At 39.7% G+C, this 22,007-nt stretch overlaps 2 protein-coding genes across 4 annotated transcripts in view; both read right to left on the bottom strand.

Moving 5' to 3' along the window:
• Positions 1–2,034: 2,034 nt before the first annotated feature.
• Positions 2,035–12,913, bottom strand: LOC118410853. Its single transcript, XM_035812701.1, has 8 exons — positions 12,750–12,913; positions 11,720–12,038; positions 10,576–10,814; positions 9,593–9,640; positions 5,827–6,063; positions 4,398–4,445; positions 3,553–3,763; positions 2,035–3,164 (listed from the first exon to the last, which is right to left on the bottom strand). Exons 1-8 carry the CDS (start codon positions 12,859–12,861, stop codon positions 2,921–2,923), a joined length of 1,458 nt encoding a protein of 485 aa, XP_035668594.1. The 5' UTR covers positions 12,862–12,913; the 3' UTR covers positions 2,035–2,920.
• A 677-nt stretch (positions 12,914–13,590) lies between these two features.
• LOC118411266 (plasminogen-like) overlaps positions 13,591–22,007 on the bottom strand; it is a 20,688-nt gene continuing 12,271 nt past the window's right edge. For 2 of the 3 annotated variants that reach the window (XM_035813435.1, XM_035813436.1), the window contains exons 2-5: positions 20,222–20,288; positions 19,275–19,427; positions 17,320–17,559; positions 13,591–16,283 (exon numbers count right to left, since the gene is read on the bottom strand). In XM_035813435.1, the coding sequence (XP_035669328.1) occupies positions 16,033–16,283; positions 17,320–17,559; positions 19,275–19,350 (567 nt within the window). In that variant the 5' untranslated portion in view covers positions 19,351–19,427; positions 20,222–20,288 and the 3' untranslated portion in view covers positions 13,591–16,032. The remainder of the gene's footprint in view (positions 16,284–17,319; positions 17,560–19,274; positions 19,428–20,221; positions 20,289–22,007) is intronic. The other variant, XM_035813437.1, reaches the window with a different exon arrangement.

Below are 22,007 nucleotides of genomic sequence, written 5' to 3'. Positions count from 1 at the left end.
TTTCTGGAGTGCTCTCGTGTAGTGTCCTGTACGTACCTTTTGATCATATACGACTGTCCAAGATCCACCCACCACGCAGGGTTGGCCTCGTCTTTCGTGTTTGTGCAGGAATTACCGATTCCCTGCCAGCCATTAGTAATCCCGTTTACAGCATGACGGGGTTCCCCACTAAACTCTCCTGTAGGTGGCCAATGGGACGCCTGGGTGCTTGTTTGGAAAGCCGTCTTTCCTTCAGCGATATTGACCTCCGGGACCTCCGGGATCTTCGGCAACCCAGTCTCCGCCATGTTGTTCAGAGTCCCAGCAGTTTGGGCCACTTTAAGGTTGACCGCATCGATCCTTGCTTTCAAGTTTTCAATTCTGCCTGAAGTTAAAAAAAAACACACGTCAAAGTCGGTGTTTATTAGGTTTTAGACCCATGGACTGTGTTGAGTGACAATCTAATCGTGTTGCTGGCGCTTGAGGGGGGATACGATCAGTTTTTCGTATTAGTGATGCGTACACATGTGTATATAGCTCGATCTATTCACAGCACTTAAACTGGTATAACGTTATTAGATGATTAACTAATACGCGTTAGATAGCGATTTGCATTACGAAATCGTCTTGCAAGTTCCTGCAATTTTATTGGATTAAGTTTATTTCAAAAGTCTAACTTCAAATAAGGCACGGTAACGAACTACGCCTAGCTTCTGTTGTGTTTTGACAACACATAACACGTACCCATGGTTTGGTCCTAAAGTCACTGAATATCCATTGACCTGTGACAGTTTGAAATTAACAATTAATACTTGGTGAGACACAGAAGAGAAAGAACGGTTACATGTATTACTTACTTTTAAGGTGCAGAGCTTGTTGTTTTGTAATGGCGGAATCTCCTCTCCCCAACCACAGAACGTAAAACAGCAACAACATCAGGGCCGTTCGAATGCGTCTCTGGTCTCTCATCTTTGATTATCTGTAGTTCTTACATTGACTCCTTTTTCACAAGAATTTGTTACAGCAGTTGATAAACGTTGGAACCGAGCGTACAGCCGTTCTCTGTTTTTTGACGAGCACACTTTTTATGTATGGTCTTAACGATTTGCCAACACCTATATGAAAGCACTATATTGTGAGCGGTAAACTTAATGATCTGCGCAATGTTCTCAGGACTGTTCAAGCGGTACAAATTCAGTTAAGCACTCAGGTTTGCGTCTTTTGTGCTGACGAAAAATATAAGCTGAAAAAGACATCTGAATATGTTTCATTGTGGCGAACTTGACGGTTGAGAGTACTCAATTGTAAAGAGCTTTTGACTTTTAAAGTGCTTCATGGTAATTCAATTTGACCGTCTTACAAAGTCTTTACGCTGTGGGGGTAGACTTCGTGGAAAGACACACACACACTCACTATAGATGTGTATGCATATACATTTGACCATCTCCAACTTTCAAGTTTACTTCAATCTAAAGAAATAAAATGATACCAACTGACACTGACAGGATAGAGGACATGTGCGTCCTAGTGTCTAGACAATGAGAAAGTGTCGCTTTACCGGATTTAGCACCAGTTTGTAACGTCAATGACTTACAATGACATCTGTGCCCTTTTTCTGCCTGCAGATTCTTGCCCGAGTTGTCGTAATTAACGCGAAAAAATATCCAAGGTATACCATCTGCGTAATTGTTTATAAAGCAATCCCAAATGCAACGCAAAGAACCGTTTTCAATGTCTATACAATCACGCTTTCAATACTAGAGTCATAACATTTTGACTATATGATACATGAATCTATCGATACTGCGAGAGAAATATCACGATAAAAAGATACTGACAGTGCTTCTTTGAATTGTGATATCGAATACTTTCCTCGATCTCAATCCTCACCTAGCAAACTGACCCTTAATAACTTTGCATTTAGTTAAGCATTAATTACTCTGTAATGGGTCGCTGGAATTATGACAATCGAAAAGCATCACTTGAATCATCAGTCAAACGTGGTATTTGATATTTGATTTATCACACAGACACAATCACAATCACGCATATTTATATGCCACTCCAGCATCCTTTATGCCTTAGGGTTCATTTGTTCAGATCATGTAAGAAACAGACAATATACACGTAGAAAATTAAACTATAATCACTTTGTACCAATTGTACTATGACTACCGTGGGAAACTTTATGGGTGACGACTGGAGTGATTACAATTGAAAAGGATTAATCAAGTGTAAAATTACAAAAAACGCCCATGATAAACGACCTTTGGTGGAAAAACTTATTATCCAGTAATCACGTTTTTCTGAAACAAGACCGATGACACAGATATTACTTTCTTTTGAACCTTGTAGTCATACAACGGGTACCTATTTCAAATCCACTACAGTTTCTGCACGAAATCCGATCTTTAAGCATTATTCTTAAAGCAGACGAAGATCGCATTTTTCATCAAAGTGCAGTACATTATTCACACATTAGTCACATGCAAATTTCAAATACATAGCACAGAAATCACAGCAAAATATGCGAACGAGCTGCATACAGGTGCAATAGCAATTCCAGATGCTTGGTAAATGTGATAAAAAAAATTCAAAGGTAGTCGTGTTTGCTACGTATACGACTTTTTCATGAATTAGAATAGACCCTGTCCATGTGGTAAGTAACACTGTGACAATAGATTGAATAGTTGTACAAGCAGGAAGGATACATCACAAGGAATGCGTGTCATCATTATACATCAGTCAATGACACAAAACTTTCAAGGCACTGAAGACTTCTTCGTAGAGCAAATAAAGAACACCAATACAGACATGAAACTCGCTTGCTTCTTCACTTCTTAGAATCAGCTAATCAATCCACACAACAAATGTTTGTTAAGCATAGCCACATTGGCGACGGCCATAGTCAAATATCATAACATTTATACCTATTGTATACCTATGAATTGGAAAAGACTTGGACCTCGCACAATGACATTGCTCGAGAAGAACCAACCAGACGAACGCCGACGTACCTTCCCGTCATCCCCTGACAGGAAACGGAAATGGACGGTTGGCTGAGGTCGATCTGATGATCACCTCCGCACTTGGGGTTTGCGATGACCTGGTCGGAATCCCCGATGTGGATGTTGAAGGGGTTGAGCCGTTCCGAACAACAGTCCATACGATTGAATATGACAACACTGTAGATGATGATGATGATTATAGATTAACACATTTTACACGATCAGATTCTTCATGTGCAATACGACATTGATTATGAAACACCGAATCCAGAATCAGAAAAGTCTACAAGAGTCCCATTTCCAGCCCGCATTGTTTGGGGAACGGAAAGCAAATTGCACACGAAGAAATATACACAGATTATGATATAATGGATTATTTAATGATGCTTTTGCCATGTACTCCAGGGCCTATACATTATGATGACAAAGCGATGAAAACATAGTATGCCATGTCAGAGTCTTCATGTGAGACTCTGAATCATCGAACAGGAAATAATCAGAAAGAAAAGTGCACCGCGACCTTGTACAGTAACAGTAATATCTAATAAGAGACGTAGTGACCTACCTGTTAATCACGTACGATCGTCCAAGATCCACCCACCACGCATCGTTGCCCTCTCCGTTGGTGTGTGTGCAGGAATTTGCGCCGTGATCGCCATTGGTGTTCCCGTCCACAGCAAGGTGGGCTTCCCCGCTGAACACCTCGCCTGTAACTGGTATCCAGTACCCCGATGTGCTTGTTTGGAACGCCGTTTTGCCTTGAGCGACATTGACACCTGACCAAGGTAATGAATAGTGTCATATTTACATTTATACACTCAGATAGAAAAACTCTGCAAAGTCAGAGAAGAGAATATGCAGATCTAAATTAAATATAGCAAGAGTTCTCTACTCTTTCACCTAAGTTGCAAAACTGCGAGCAAATCTCTGAATCAGACAACCGAAGTGACATCGACGACCATTGTTATGCAGTATAGGCAAGTTTATTGCAAATTCTTGCCCGTGGGCTAATTGCAGTTAACATAGAAGATTCAAACAATGTAAGATACAAAATCACAAGTGTCTACTCTAGTCTAAATCTAGTAAAAGCTAACTCTAGATCCTGGTTTATTGGGTTCGACTCCTTTATCGAAGACAGTGGAAGACGAAAGATCCCACTTTTTTTATTATGTGTGGGTTTTGTGATGTTAGAAGGAGAACTGATTTCTTTTTGTCGGTGAATGTGAGGAAGTTTGGGTGGAATTTGATGGTCTCTTTGAACAGCTCTTTTCTTCCTTGATTATAGAGAGAGCAGTTTGACATAAAATGTGTTTCATTATGGTTGTAATGAATAATAATCATTGATATGATATAATTATCAAAATTTAGATAGCTGGCAACCTAGAATACAAAATGAGGATAAATCCTTACCGGGTGCCGGTGTGGGTGCCGGTGCGGGTGCGGATTGGACAGCAACATCTATACAGTATTACCAAAAATCCATCCATCAAAATTGCTTATTGTTGTGATTGGTGTTAAGTTGTTGCAGTTCGCTTATAAAGTTTGAAAATAGATAGAGAATGGCTTGAGTTGAAGGCAATGGCATAAGAATCTAAATGCAAATGTCTATGTCTGCACATTGATACTGACATTGAAAATACAACTTGACCACCAATATTGGAGACAGCTGTGTTCTACTGGCATTCAGGATTTAAACGTTTACTATTACGTATATATACGTACACACTGCTAGTGCCAGTTTTCATTTAATCTCGACGAGGCACGTGTGAGGAGTTGCTTTTCTAACTATCATGATTTGTTGGAATATGTTCCAGTTACTGTCAGGTTCCCCGGAGCGCGCGCGCGGGAGCCCCGGTAACCCGATACCCAGCGGTCGAATGGGAACTTTTTGGCCAAATTTGACCATCGTGATAAGCAGATACCCAATATGCTAACGAGGAACTGATTTGGATAATATATGCGGAAATTGCAAAACCGCATAATGATTAATGATGGGAATTTTATACTTGTGACATATGTATGTTGGTCAATAAAGAACATCACCATGCATAAATCATAAAAATGTGCAATCCATTTGCATAAAATTAACAAAAGCTCTATATATCTCATGGAGGTATGAGGTCACCGAACTCTAGTTTATATTATTTTATTTATTTGCTTTGGGACAGGCGTGGGCAATGTGGCAATGTACTCAACTTAGTAATAACTTGTTCTAACAGTGCCATATACAAAGTACAGACAGAAGGTATATGTTACATTTAGTATTTTACCTCCTCGACCGAAGATACCAACTGGGTGAAGTGAGCAAGGTGGTGTAAACTACCTTTCCCAAGGGCAAAATGTAGAAGACATGGCGAATATCGATCTCAGGACCTCTGAGGTTTTGATCCCAACACTCTACCAGTTAGACCACAAACGACGCCACTTATGCGGTGTTTCAATACCAGATTCTTGCAACACAAGCACGTGATCATGAGAAAAGCTTTATTATCAGGAGTGAAGTCTGGTGAGGAAGGATTGGGTCAGTATTTCTGAGAAAGATAACTAATTTAAGACAGCTACTTTGACCTTGAATTTTGATAGGCGAATAGCATAGTGTGACAGGGAAGTATATTACATTATGAAAATAGAACTAGAAAACTAATAACATTTTTGTTCAAGTATTGTTTTGAAATTTTGCTCAGCCATACCAGGAGCATACCTTAACCAGAGACCTGACTTCCCACCTACTACAAGCACGTCAGCTTTTTATTATAATGTTTCACCGTGGTGTGACTGTGTTATATGTACAGCCCTGTCTGTCCAATCCAACACTGGTGCCCACAGTAACTGCACTCACCTTGCCGATCGTACATGTTACCACCTCCCGCATACCCTTTCTCCCCTGCTGAGCAGAGCTTGTTTTTTAAATAGCAAGTTGACTGGGCGTTGTGTTGGAACGACAGGCATGTCGGGTCTGCACAGCAAGCGTCTGCGCAGAACTGGAGAGTCACGCCGCCGTGCGCGGCTATGTCTATGCGCGAGCCAGCACAGTCACTCTGGGGAACGTGGATAAACGTCGATAGTCCACATGTCTCTGAAACACAAGAATGTGGGAGATACGATTAGGCACCATCGGATAACCTACTATAAGATGTGAGATATTGATGATTGCTCAGAACTGATTTTCACATTGCATGCCATTTCGGTGACCATGTGCATTTTTTCGACTCTGTTGGCTTAAGACGGCCCATGCACGCTCGATTTGTGTCCGAGTTCGGGCGCGTGTTCCCTTGTCCAGCCGAATTCGAACACGTGTTCTATGATGTTCCATTACGTAATTCGAACCGAACGCGCGTTCGAACCTGTGGTTATTTGCGACTTTTCAACGTAAATAGGCACCTAAGGACCATTTATCCTTGGTGGGTGTCTGTGCGGTCAAGTTATGACATTTACGGCTTTAGTCACAGCTCAAAATAAAAGTACTGATCTTTTTTGTACTCAAGAATTACCTATTATCCCTTTGTTATCAAAATTGTCCGCGGCTATTTTGTTTAATCATTTTATGTTTTTAACTATGGTGCATTTTCAACGAAAAAATTGAAAAAAAATGGTCGTTTCTGATGTTTTCGGCCCAAAAAAACAATATAATCCTAATTTAAAACAAAATAGCCGCGGATAAAAATGATAAGTTTAAGGTTGGCTTTCATCCTTTAGAATATCATAATTCAAAGTCTTGTTTCCAGTTGGGACTAGACTCATGAAATAAACAACACTTTTTTTTAACCAAAATGTTTATTTCTAACCCAAAATCCGGCATGTACAAAAAAAATCACAAGTATTCAATGTGTTTAAAGTAGTACTAAAACTGTGTGAAGTTTCATCGTAGTGCGACCGAGCAATCAAAAGTTACGATCGATGTATAGAATACTACTTTATTCCAGGCCATGGGCCGTCTTAAGCCAACAGAGGATGACAAATTTTACATTCTATCATTACCAACAAGTTAGAGTTCAACAACAACAGAGGTCATCATAATAGGAGATTTGTATCATAATAGGAGATTTTAACATTGACTGGCTAAATGACAATTGCCCTTTAAAAGAAAGACTTGAGTTGATGATCTTTATTCGCTCTCTGCCGCCAATGGGCCATAGCAAAGTAACATAAACATAGACATACACTCAACAAAACAATGAAATCATAGATAATTAGAAGTTACAAATGAAATCAATAAAACAAAGCGACCAATTGTCCATAAGTTAAAATGAAATGAAATATGATCAATATAAGGGAAGAACCAAAATCATAGTTATATTAATGTACAACTTCATGAACAAAAGTGAAATCATAAAACCTGACAAGGACCTGAACTTATGTGGAACATACAACAATTATTTCAAAGGAATAAATCAATCAGAAGAAACAAAAACCATACAAGGATTAGTCCTCGCATGAGTCAGATCTGTCATCACTGAACCTAGAACAGATAGTTGCAAGTCCTACCAGGATTGGAAGATCCGCAAATGGTTCTGCTACTTCTTCTTGCCTAGATTTAATATTCACAAACAGAGCGGACAAATTCACTCACACACAGTCTATTACATTTGGGTGTACTGACCACAATCTAGTGCACACCACAAGGAAAACAAAACTACCAAAGATACAAACCTCCACCACATAAAACGCTCATATAGGAAATTTGATGAAGACCACTTCCTCCAAGACATAGCTCGTCTTCCTGGCACTCTGTGCACAATAGCTATGACGTAGAAGAAGCCTTGAACAACTTTATGAGACTTTTCACTAATATAGCCAACCAACATGCTCCTGTCCACAAGAGACCTGTCAGAGCATCGCCAGCCCGATGGGTCGACGATGATCTTCTTATGGATCTGCGAGACCAGGCTAAACGTGAATCTCATACATCAGGCTTAGCATCTGACTTCCAACGTTACAAACGTCTGAGAAATGACACAGTAAAGGAGAACAGGGAAAAGAAGAAAGCCTTTTATAAAGAGCAGTTAGAGGCACACAGTAGTAAACATAACACCAAGCAACTCTGGAATGTGATTAACAGTATGTTGGGTAGAAAGACTTGTAAAACACCCAACTTCATAGAATCTGATGGACAGATATGGACCAAACCCAGTGATATTGCAACATATTTTAATGATTACTTCATTAACAAGGTAAACAACCTCACACAAGAAGGACAACTAGACATGGAAGAAGCACTAGCACCAATTAAGAGGAACAACATGACCTCAAAGAACTGCTCCTTCTCTTTTCAAACTGTCACTGAAGAGCAGGTAAAGGAGCTACTAAAGTCCCTTCCACAAACCAAAACTACATAGCCAGTCCTCTTTGCCATATAATAAACTGTTCCCTAACACAGGGACTATTTCCCTCACAATGGAAAAAGGCTAAAATCATTCTTCTGATAAAAGATAAGTCAGCTCCATTAAATGGGCCAAACAGTCGACCTATAAGTCTGCTCCCAGCTATCAGCAAGCTAGTGGAGAAAATAGTTCAGACGCAGTTTCAAAACTATCTCCTCCAAAACGACATCATCTCAGAATGCCAACATGCTTATAAGAAGCATCATTCCACCTCAAGTGCACTAATACAAATGACTGACCAGTGGCTGACTGAAGTGAATAAAGGAAACATAGTTGGAGCTGTACTGCTAGACTTTAGTGCAGCCTTTGACATATTTAATCATGATATCCTGCTAGCCAAGTTGAAATGTTACGGGTTCAATGACCTGGCAGTCAGGTGGGTAGAGAGTTACCTCAGAGGAAGGGAACAGGCTGTGTTTATAAATGGGGACTTCTCATCATATAGAGAGAACAGGTGTGGAGTGCCACAAGGGAGCTGCCTTGGGCCCTTACTGTTTTGCCTGTACACCAACGACCTCCCTACCATAACAACGGATACTAATACTGACATAGTTTTATATACTGACGACACCACTCCATTTGCTGCTGCAGCGCCTACTGTTGCTGAAGTAGAAAACATCATGCAACCTGTACTTACACGAATTAGGAGATGGGTAGAAATTAACAGACTAATTCTTAATGTGGGAAAAACCAAATCTATATTTATAGGAAGCCACCACAAATTGAAGCACAACCCTGAATTAAGGCTAAGTGTGGGAGGCAGGGACATCACACTAGTTAAGACAAGCAGTCATGCTTGGCTTCACAGTTGACCAGCATCTCTCCTGGGCCCTACATGTCACACAAAACCAGGATTAAAATGGTTGGCACTATATAGCATCGTTAAGAAAATACAAAACCTTCTTTCCAGGAGACATATTAAAAACTGTGATACAGTCACTTATGTTATCACATCTAGACATCTATCACATTTATACACTCAGATAGAAAAACTCTGCAAAGTTAGAGAAGAGAATATGCAGATCTAAATGAAACGTAGCAAGATTTCTCTACTCTTTCACCTAATTAAGTTGCAAAACTTCGAACAAATCTCTGAATTAGACAACCAAAGTGACATCGACGACCATTGTTATGGTTGTAATGAATAATAATCATTGACATAATATAATTATCAAAATTTAGATAGCTGGCAACCTAGAATACAAAATGAGGATAAACCCTTACCGGGTGCCGGCGTATTTGAAGAAATCGGAGCGGACTGGACAGCAACATCTATACAGTATTAGAAAATAATCAATCTGTCAAAGTTGCTCATTGTTGTGTTTGGTGTTAACGTTGTTACAGTTGGCTTATGAAGTTTGAAAACGGACAGATTCAATTCAAGGTAACGGCATATCATATGGACAATTTTAATGCAAATCTCAATGTCTGAGCATTGGCACTACCATTGAAAATGCAACTTGAACTTGACCGACAGCTGTGTTCTACTGGCATTGAGGACTTTGAATAAAGAAATGATACTACAGTTTCCAGGTAAAGAATTCTGGTGCAAAACATTGAGGAAAGTCTAGGGTTCAAGAAGAGAGCTGCACTACTCCTGCATGTAAACGCACCAGAACTAGCACTGGACTGCGGTAAGTCGGCCGCCTTGCTACGTCCTAAATAGATTTCTGTTACCCTTAACGTAACAATCAGGTAAATATCAGGTAAAATGTGCAAGTATAGACTAAAAAAGACATCAAAACACACAAAGCGTAAAGGACTTCTCTCCATGAAATATGCTGAGCGCTCTGTCAAATCGCCCGGCCGCAGTGAGGTCGCCAACGCGCCGCAGATTCCATAAGATAGCAGCTTTACATGTAGCATGAAAGTTCATCTGTATTGGTAGAACACATTATAAAAATATTGCTAACACTTTACTTCCAACACTGAATTAAACTATAGGGACTTACCCCTCTAACTTTTACGGTCAATCTCCGTCAAACTTGTTCACCGAATGACCCTCTTTATCTCCAGCAGTGACGTCTGGAACACACCACTTTTGTAGGAGGGGGTCATACGTATCAGAAAGTCTATGTCGCCCCCCGTCTCTGTTGAGTGGGGTAAGTCCCTATAGTATAATTCAGTGTTGGAAGTTAAGTGTTAGCATTGTTTTCTATAAAGCTGTACACGTAGTTAGCCATGATAATGGTTGACGAAAGACATACCTGAAGTGGAAAAGACTTGGACCTCGCACAGGGTCAGGGTGCGGGAACCGGGAAGACGAACGCCGACGTACCGCCCCGTCATCCCCTGGCAGGAAACGGAAATGGATGGCTGGTTCACGTCAATCTGATGATCACCTCCACACTTGGGGTTGGAGGTGACGGTGCTGGAACTCCCGATGTGGATGTTGAAGGGGTTGAGCCGTTCCGAACAACAGTCCATGCGGTTGTAGATTTCCACTCTGTAGATGATGATGACAAAGCAAATAATCTTATTTTTAAGACATGTTAGAACAGATTTGGCAAACAGTATATACAGAAACTTATGCCATCGTCTAATTTCCATGGTTGTTTGTGGCAACCAATTAGAGCGTACATAATGAAATTACGCAAATTATGCTAATTAATACTCGAACAGCATGTGTGAAATTAAAAACTGAGAAGGAGAGAAAAGCGTACCATAATTGAAGCTTTGACAATGAACAGAAACAATTCTTTTATTGCCCCTATCAGGGCTAATATTCCCTCTTACAAAGTTAAGACAAATATACAAATACATATACGTACACATAGACCTACAGACTACAAGATTAAAACAATACACATCGCATAACATATACAGATTAAAAGAATCAACGAACAAATGAACAGATGATAGATTGCCATTTTGAAGATTGGACACAAATTTGTAAAACTGTATGTGGATGGCACACCAAGAAACGTTCACCTGTTCTGTTTAGTTTTAGTAGTTTGAAACTATAGGTATTGGATACTCTAGTTGAATATGGGAATCTTTATTGACACGACAAAAGAACAGCGACTTTCGTAAGGTCTAACGTTACATGTATAACAACTACTTACAGCACAATTAAACAGACATATTAATATGTATCACATGTAATTTGTATTACGTATTATACCGTTGACTACACGTTAAAAGTGGAATTTTAGATTTTCGGATGGTCATGACTAACGAGTATTCTAGAAAAGATTAATCGATGGCAAATCTTTCTTTTACCATAGGTAAATCCAGATCTAGATGCTTTTGCTCAATAGGCGTCTCTAGCAAGCATTTAAACGACATTCTATAGACTGTTCTGTACTACTTGGAGCTTTCGAGTGCTTTCGTGTAACGTCCTGCACGTACCTTTTGATCATATACGACTGTCCAAGATCCACCCACCACGCAGGGTTGGCCTCTCCCTTCGTATGTATACAGGAATTTTCCCAGTGAATGCCATTGGTGTTCCCGTCTACAGCAAGACGAGCGTCCCCTGGATACTGCTGGCCTGTAGCTGGTGTATGATACCCCTGGGTGCTGGTTTGGAAAGCCGTCTTCCCTTCAGCGATATTGAACTCCGGCATCTCCGGCAACCCTGTCTCCGCCATGTTGTTCAAGGTCCCAGCAGTTTGGGCCATTTTAAGGTTGACCGCATCAACCTTTGATTTCAGTCTTTCAATTCTGCCTGTAGTAAAACAGAAAAATACACATGCCAGTGCTGCTCTATTGTATCGTTGCAATCTAGAAGACCTGTTTGTTATTTTAGACTAAGTCTGGTTCATATAACATGTCCTAACCGAGATGCTCGATGTGTGAAATGAGGAAAGTCACGACACACACACACACACACACACACACACACACACACACACACACACACACACACACATACACACGCACACACGCACACACACACACACACACACACACACACACATATACATATATATATATATATATACACACACGTACATAGACGTCTACACAAGACCAGTAATTCAAATATTTTGTTACATTATGTATGATTACAAATATTGACCAGTAGATTTTGTTTCACACATTTTGTCTATGTGCAACGAGATGGACTCGTATACGTACTTTGCATGAAATGTAGCTAGTCTTAAGAATGAGGCACAATAATAGATTGTGTATAGCTTCTGTCACAGGTTTTACATTGTCTAATACTTGCTGTTAGTTCAGTCTTTGAGGCTACGAATATCCATTGCAAATTTGTTCCAGTTTGAAATTCATGTTTTGCCTTGAAATGAACAAAGGGAGAACGGTTAATCCTATAGTACTTACTCTTACTCACTTAATTTTTCCAATTACCTTAGTTTTAAATGAAAGAAGGTTAACCCATGGATAATTACATAGTTGAACGAGTGTTAGTACTTACTTTTAAGATGCTCAGCTTGTTGCACTGTTATGGCGGAATCTCCTCTTCCCAGCCACAGAACGTAAAACAGCAACAAAATAAGGGCTGTTTGGTACCGGTTGTGGACTTCCATCCTTGATTATCTGTAGTACTTCACTTTGCTCTTATTTTTAAAGACATTTTCTGATCACGTCAACTGTGTCATGCAAGAACTTGTCCGGTTCGTTAAAAGCGCAAGACTGAAGTTGTCGGTCTTGTACAACATTTGCCTACAGGTAAAAGTACTAGTTATCTAATTACATTCTGAACGATAACTAAATAATCTGTACGTTGTTTATTAACCTTGTGTTAAGCTGTTAAAAGTGTTAACTAAGTTAAGCAATCAGTTTGACGCCTTTCTCAACAAAACAAGTTAGCAGCTGAAAGTGGCATTTAAGTACATGCCATTGTGGTAACATTAAAGTTTGAGAATATGTAAAAGAGAAGTTTTGACTCTGTATTGAAGAAGGTATGGGTACGTAATTTCTTCGGACGGCTTGTTTACGTAGCCTTGTGCCCCTCGTCTTTGTACAGCCAGGGGTGTAGTTTTTCAGCTGATACAATGGTCGCCAAAGGGTGTAAGATCGGCTTTGTCGGTAGATGTCCTTAAAAGGTCACCTTGTCTCACCAACAACCAGGAGGTCAAGGTTGTAGGAGGAGGTTCCGATAGCTAGTCCAATCTGTTTTAACCAGATTTAAGTTTGACATCACTGGTATACGTGCCTCCAATACGAACCGTCACTGCAAGAACCCGCTTAGCCACTTCCACGGAAGCAAATCATCCTTTTTTCGGCCAAGGAGGAAGTTTTTTTTTATTGCAACATTAATACAGTACAAACATAGTGGTGCCCCCACTCAAGCACACAGGCTTATATCAAAGACACCACTAGACAAAATAACAACACAACGGGTACGGGAACGCCTAATTCTAAAAAGAAACGGACGGATAAACTTATGTTAACGTTACCAATAGTAAATGATAAGGATAGTCAAAAAGCAATTTTAAAATCGTTTTGTTTCGGATAAACATGATTGAGTTATGGAGAGAATTTGGGAATTTATATCAGATGTCAGTAAAGCCGATCCTTTAAGTAGCAGATAAAGGAGGAAGTTCCACGCTCAGAGTTTTTTTTCCTAGAACAACATCGCTATGAAATAAGCTTCCACGTTCTTGCTTCCCCATGGTGTACAATCTGAAACTTTTTAAGTCAAGGGTTAACACACATCTTTCTTCATAATACAGTATTGTAACCCAAAACGCTTGAGTGGTTCCGCGAGCCTCGTTTTGCGGTGAACTCTAAGTAAAAAAAAAAATACGGGACATAGCTTTCAAAGCTCTTGTTGTGTATACAAATGGCACATGAATATTAGTCTGTATTTTTAATTAACAAAGAGAACCTTTCTCACATTGCTCTTCACTTGTGTATAAGTCACATTTCACATCGATAACATGAAAATCATATAAAATATATAAGAGCTTATATTTGCAATGTTGCGTACCACGTGGAAAACTTGAAAATTGTACAAATTAGATGAATGATAGCCGCATTGCTACCCGTGTTTTATGCTTCAAATAAACAACTAATGTCATACTATTATATTACACATACACGTGTCATCATTATTCATCATACGTGATAGAGACAAGGCTTCCAAGACAATGAAGAAAGGACTCCCATCCTTGATTATCTGTAGTACTTCACTTTGCTCTTATTTTTTCAAGACGTTTTCTGATAAGGGACCTCTTGAGGCTTACGTCAACTGCGGCATGCAAGAAGTTCTCTGGTTCGTAAAAGCGCAAATCTGAAGTTGTTGTTCTTAAAAAAAATCTACCAACAGGTAAAAGCACTAGTTATCTCATTACATTCTGAACGATAACTAAATAATCTGTGCATTGTTTGTTAACCTTGGGTTGAGCGGTTAAAAAGTGTAAACTAAGTTAAGCAATCGGTTTGACATCATTCACACTTAAACAAGTTATAGGCTTAAAGTTACATTTGCATATACGTCATTATGAGAATATGTAATTGTAAAGAACTTTCATCCCTAATTTGAAGAAGGTCGAGGTATTTCATTTCGCAGCCATGTTTACATAACCTTGCACCCCTCTTTGGCCAGTGGAGTAGCTTTTTCTGCTAATAAAATGGTGGCTAAAGGGTACATAATTTGTTTTCTCCGTCAGTTCCCACGGTAGGGTCATCTACGGTCATCTGTGCAAAACTAGGTGTCAAATGACTGGAAAGAGGAATACGTTTTTCTACAAACCCACGGTCAGTGTATATGAAATATTGCATGTGACTAACAAGAAGCGGCTATTGTGAAAATGGTTTCCCTTATTTTACAGAATGCAAAGTAACATTTTTGCATTTTGAAAAAAAGAAACCATTTTCACATTAGCCTTTACTTGTTAGTCACATGAAATAGTTCACATACATGGTATGGAAATCACAGCGGAATATACGTGTGAACAATTTTGATTGGGCGCGAGGAGCGAGCCGGTAAAAAGCCTGACTACTACTATTTATATCTCCGACTCAACCTCTGCTTGGAGAATAGGCAATGTTACTTAGATGCCTTAAAATACCATGCTTTTTGTCTTGATATTTAAAAAAAATGGTACACTTGGTTAATTGATTATCATATTTGTACATTATACATATAAGTGCCCTGATCATACATTGGTGAAAGAGACCAAACTTTCCAGACGATATAGTAGTACTAGAGAATCGTGAACTAAGAAAAAGTGTATATGAGACTTTGATCCCTTTGCTAGGTCAGTTATGATTAAAATAGCAAACCAAGAAACAAATATCTATCAAACAGAACCATCTTGGCAGAGGTTATCGTAAAATATCATTATCATTGAACTTATTGTTATATTCTTGGTCATTACTAATAATCTCAGCCATCAGAAAGCGTGAGGAATACCTAATACTATCTTCCTAGATGATAGAGATAATATATCTTACTGAACGTGCAGCTTAATGACCTGTACAACAAAGTAACAGGAACGCTGACTTTCATGGCAACTGTACATGAATAGTCTGAAAGGCAGTACAATCACCATGCCATTGTTATGAGTAATGTAGTGACCATATCCATATGAAACGAGGTTGATGAATAGTAAACATGTGAGAATACACTTATATGTCTCTATGTATCTTCACGCTTGGGTGTAAATAAACCTATGTAGTAACACATGTAGATAAATGGAAACGATTCACAAAGAAGAATGAAACATTGGCTAACACATCAGTTTACAGATTCAGGGCATACCACAGACTGGCACGTCACAATAGTCCCATCTCTCATCGGGGTCCGTGGTGTAGCACCAAACTCGGAGATCGCCGTCCGGATTCCGGCAGTAGTTCTCCACCAGTCCGGATGACGGGTGATTTTCAGGTGTGTTGTAGGACCAATGTGGTGTCTGACTGTCCCAGCGCTGACACGTCTTGCCTGTTTGGGTCACAGCGACTGTTCCTCGGTAGGACGCCCCGTCTCCAACCTGGCATGGTTCTGGTCGATGAAAAATATATATCAATCATCCAACTTATATTAGGAACATACCCCCATCATAACTTGAAACTAGAGTTCCACGACTTCATACCTTGGTCAACTAATGTTAACTAAGCTGACGCTGAAAGTATGCATCTCAATGTGTTAATAGTCACCTAAAAAGATGCAAACCCATTAACATCTGCTTGACTTTTCCTCATTCAATGTTAACAATAAAAGATTAACTGCAGTTCCCAACAAAGAAGCTAGGAGGCACACACCTATACCACTTACTTTCTGCTGCAAGAGGTAGCCATTACTCAAAAATCACAGCCATGGCACTTCCAGAACATACTTATTATCAAATGCGACTATACATAATTTGTTAATGACAATTCTGCAGTACCGTTTAAGGTATATGGGAAAGACATTAACATAGGCTAGGCACTACATTTATGCTACCTACATACGCTATCATTACCTTCGGCAGAAGTCAGTGGTTTGAGTGGTCTGGCGTAATCTAGTTGAAAATGGTTGCATCATTTTTTTTTATTCCAGCCGGTGTCGTGTTGTTCTATAGAAATTTTATAAACTGGATTTTCCAGCCACACGACATTTGGCAATAGTGTGTGTGGTGAATTGATTTGACCTGCTGCAGCGTTCACGGATGATATGATGACACCCTAAACATACCTATCTTTCTATTACTGTACGTTCATTTATGTTCGCGTGCACTTAACTCAGTATCTTGAGTAAAGATTCTAATTGGTGTCCTATGCCCAAATTCTAATCTTACTGCTAGAATACATAACGTAAAATGGAGGGAGTCTAAAAGCAAGCTCTACGCATCCCCAGTCGAGAGGGCAGACGTGATGTGCCCAAACTACCCACGCTCAAGTAGAGGCGCAAAGATGCTACTGTCAAACCTCTCAAACGAATGACACAAGATGACCACCCCCTTTGCTACACGACGCCCCCCCCCCCCTCAGGTCACAGTTACTGGATCGAAAAAAAAACAAGTTTTAGCTGGTATTCAGCTTAAAGATTCAAGTCTTACTACAGACTGGCACGTCACAATAGTCCCATCTCTCATCGGGATCCGTTGTGTAGCACCAAACTCGAAGATCGCCGTCCGGATTCCGGCAGTAGTTCTCCACCAGTCCGGATGACGGGTGATTTTCAGGTGTGTTGTAGGACCAATGTGGTGTCTGACTGTCCCAGCGCTGACACGTCTTGCCTGTTTGGGTCACAGAGACTGTTCCTCGGTAGGATGCCCCGTCTCCAACCTGGCACGGTCCTAGTAGATAAAAAGTATATTAATAACTTGAAACTAGAGTTCAACGAGTTTGAAATAGAGTTCATACATTCGCCAACTAATGTTAGCCTTTTTTCAGCTCAGGTTAATTACCTCCATGAAATGTCATGGAGGTTATATTTTCACTGGTGTTTGTGCGTCTGTCTGTGTGTCAACAAGATAACTCAAGAACGGCTGGGTGGATTGGTTTCATACTTGATGTGTTTAGGAAGGGTGTGATGAAAGCTGGAAATGATCAGGGTTTGGCCCCCCTTTCGGCTTCCCTTGGTACTGCAGTGTGACCTCCGGTTTTGCTATCTCGTGTTCTGAACAAGTTATGGTCTTGATTTTTTAATGTTAGATTTTGGCATGTGCTCAGAAAGAAGTGACATAAGTTTGGGTCCCCTAGTGGCTAGTTTTGGGATGGAAGGATGTTTTTGTCAAAAACGTCTTAATTAAGGGAATAACTCAAGAAATGAACAATACATTTTCATGATTTGTGGTATGTAGATACCTTAGACATGCTGTACAAAATGAAATGATAATTATGCAAAATATGGACATATTTGCATAATTAATGAGAATATTCTATCATAGCAGTTTTTTCCAATGTATCTCTTGTCCTGGACATGATATGTGTCAGCCTCCTTACATTCAATTTTGGAAATGCAGGGGCGTTTTTGCCAAGACATTCCAAAAAGGATAACTGCAGAAAGGACTAACGGATTGCCATTATTTTAGGCATGCAGGTAGCTTAGGCAAAAAAAAAACATTCATGATAATATATGTTATGCAAATGAGGACTTAATTTGCATAATTAAAGAGGACATTGTATAATCCCATTGTTTTCAATATATGACTTCGATATATGTAACACATGTAAATTATGATAAGTAGAACATATGCAGATACCAAATGTGCAAACAAGGAACTAATCTGCATAATATACTCAATATTTGTAAAACCCCTTAATGATTATTGATGGGAAGTTTATAATTGTGACATGTGCATGTTAGTCAATGACGAACATAACCATGCATAAATCATGTAAATCTGTAAGTCATTTGCATAAAATTTACAAAACCTCTAAATATTTCATTGAGGTCGCCGAACTCTTGTTAGTAATTCTGATTGCTGATGCCTCCATGTATGCATAAAGCATATCAGTTTACCATCTGCTTTACCCATTTTTGTATCACAAAAGAAGGTTATTGCATCACCTTCTTATAAATGATGTAAATGAGGCCCTAATTTGCATGATATATGTCTAATAATGTCCTTTTTTAGTTTATAATACCGAAAATGCTGAAAGTATGCATCTCACTGAGTTAGTCATCACCTAAGATAAGATACAAACAAAATGAAAACCCATTAACACCTGCTTGGCTTGTCCTATTTGAAAGTTTCAGTTTAAGGTCCGAATGGCACAAGATGACCACCCCGTAAATACACGACCTCCCCTTCCCCTCAGGTCCAAATCTATATTAAACTTTAACTCAGAAATAAACAAACCATTCCACCAACAAGAACAAAATAAAACAGAATTCTTCTACACCAATTTATCAGACTGTAGATTCAAGTACAATGGGTAACTGTCATGTCAGAGATGCACAAGCTATCTGTACATTCAGACTATATGTACATGTATATAGTTATTCAATGTTGATATGTGGAAAAAGAATTTGAATTTGAATTGAATAACTGTGACACGTTCTTACCTGGCGCTGGCGTTGTACTGGATGTCGGAAGGAGTGCTGGAACAACCAGGGGTTTAGGAAGCCCTGTGTCCGCCATGTTGTTCAGGGTCCCAGCAGCTCGGGCCACATTAAGGCTGACCGCATCAACCTTTGCTTTCAACCTTTCAATTCTGCCTGCAGTATAACAGACAATTGTACCTGTCAGAGTAGATCCATAATTGTGTTCCAATGTAAAAGACCCGTTTGTTATTGGACTTAAGTGATTTAAAAATTGTTATATTCTAGCCTAGGTATTCGAGGGGTTATATGTTGGTACGTGTGTATCGACACTATTTCGTCCTGTTATTGCTGCCGTTTATAGTGTAGTAACAAAGCTTAACTCTATTGCACATAGTACAGTAGGGAATTTTGCTCAGCTATTATTTCAATCTTTTAGGCCCTGAATTTAGAGATTGTTTCACAATACATCTGTCCATTAACTGCCACCTTAATTTACCAACATGATCAAGTTCTTGAAAGAATTTTAGGGTGCGCTTACAATATAACCCCTCGAAGCTTATGTCCTGAATAACGCTTGCAAAGGTATTTAAACTTAAGAAAATGTTCCAAAAGGCAATGGTAACTTGATGTTACTGAAAATGCAAGTGTGAAGTAGTATTTTGTTGGAAAAACTATGATACAAACAAGCAATTGTAAATAGATGATATGAACTTGAAAATGATGTTAGTACTACAGTGCAATGGAATATGGAGGAACTGACGCTAAGTTATAGCAGGTTAACCTACATCCCTTGTTTTTAAAAACAATGTATTTTTGGGTATAAAGTCGTCGAGACGGGAGTTGGTCTCAAATTGCTATCTTTTGAAACCACCATCCCCACTTGATTTTTCCAATTACCTTAGTTTTAAAGGAACAGATATAGGTTAACCCATGGATAATTATATAGTCGAACGAGTGTAAGTACTTACTTTTAAGATGCTCAGCCTGGTGCCCTGTTATGGCGGAATCTCCCCACCCCAGCCACAGAACGTAAACCTGTAACAACACCAGGGCCGTTCGGACACGGTTCCTGCCTTCCATCATTGAATAATGACCGTAGGTACGAACGGTTAACGCGTTACTTCTTTTCTTGCAAAAAAAAACTCTGAGAAGTTACTGCAAAATAATCCCGTGGTTGCAATAAGCATAGAACACAATTCTTCTTCTAAAGTTGTCTGTCTGGTTCTGCATTCACTATTTGGCAACAGCTTAGCTTGAACGTATAAGAAAACACCTGTGAGATGAAAATTGCGCTATGTACATCGTGAACGGTAAATTTGATCATCTGTGTATTGTTCGCAGACTTTAAACTTTATAATCAAATTAACCTTGGCACAATTTGGACAGAAACAAGCTGTGAGCTGAAATAGCTATGGTGGATTGTAAGGATATTCAATCCCCGTCATGCTACGGTCACATTTCCCAAACAAGGGCCAGGCAGGAGAGCTTCAAGTGAAATGAAAAGGATAATAAAAAAATACAGAACGAAACATTAGATAGTCATTCAAAAGCTATGAGTATTCCTTAACATTTTATTTTTGTCTTTTTTTGTGTGGATTTTCTTTCGTGTAGTTTGCAGATTAGAATTCCGGAAAGTATCAAGTGACAAGTAGAAAATACTGACTTGAACCCACCGGAATATAGTTTAGGTTGACGCATTTTCAAGGGTAAGGACTAGTCAGTGGTTAGTTAAGGTGAACCTATGATCGAAAATATCTCGGCAACAAATCGTATATACACGCATACGGGTTAGTTACCGGTTAGATAAGGTGAACCTATGATCGAGAATATCACGGCAACAAACCAGAATCTTTGAAAGCGGTTTGCGTATTTCTATTTCGTACTAAGGACCTTTCCAACGATACCAAGTTCAACCCGCCCACCGGAAGATCGTTATTTTAAGATCAGGCAGAATCCCAGGCGTATATACGTGCGTAAAGGTACGTTAAGGGTACGTTTGCGGTAAGTTGGGGGGGGGGCATATAATCGAGAATATCTCAGCAACAAAGCACGATCTTTCAATGCAGTTTTCGGATTACAATTCCTTACCAAGGGATATTATCCAACGACACCAAGTCAAAGCCACCGAAAGATGGTTTGAGATTGCAAAATCTCAGGCGTATATACGCGTGTAAAGCTAAGGGCACAACACGCCGTGCATGTAATTTGTCCGAACGTTTCTTTGGGAGGCCACGTCCGCCACGTATTTCTGAAAACGTTCAGGCTATACAGCCGTACTGGCTGTACTGGCACGTACGGGGGACGAATCCGCAGTCCGATGGCACACAAAATTTTGCCTGCACGTAAAGTTGTACGGCTTGTAAGCGTGCTCCGAAGTTCGTCGGATTCCCTACGAGTTCGTACGGAGGCAGTACTTACCACTTACGGATCCCAAAAGGTTGTCCATGCCCACGTTTTGGCACGTAAACAGCATGAATTTTCAAGTACGGCGGGTTGTGCCCTAAGCTTTACTTAAGGCTACGTAAGGAGTAGACGGAAAGTGATTGGTGTACTAAAAATTACTTCCTTACTTTTCTATAGGGCTTGAATCCAGTGAAGTTCACATACGGTAACCGCTAAGCGACATTTCGGTACCCCAAAGCGACCCCATACGATCGGACTTCCAAAATCTTAGAGAAAGTGTGCGTTAGTTTAACACTTGAATTCCATAGTAAATACGTAAGGAGTAGCCGGAAAGTGATTGGTGTACTAAAA

Source organism: Branchiostoma floridae, chromosome 3 (genome assembly GCF_000003815.2).
Source record: "Branchiostoma floridae strain S238N-H82 chromosome 3, Bfl_VNyyK, whole genome shotgun sequence".
In the NCBI taxonomy this organism is placed as follows: Eukaryota; Metazoa; Chordata; class Leptocardii; order Amphioxiformes; family Branchiostomatidae; genus Branchiostoma; species Branchiostoma floridae.
This window is presented reverse-complemented; position numbering and strand designations above follow the sequence as displayed.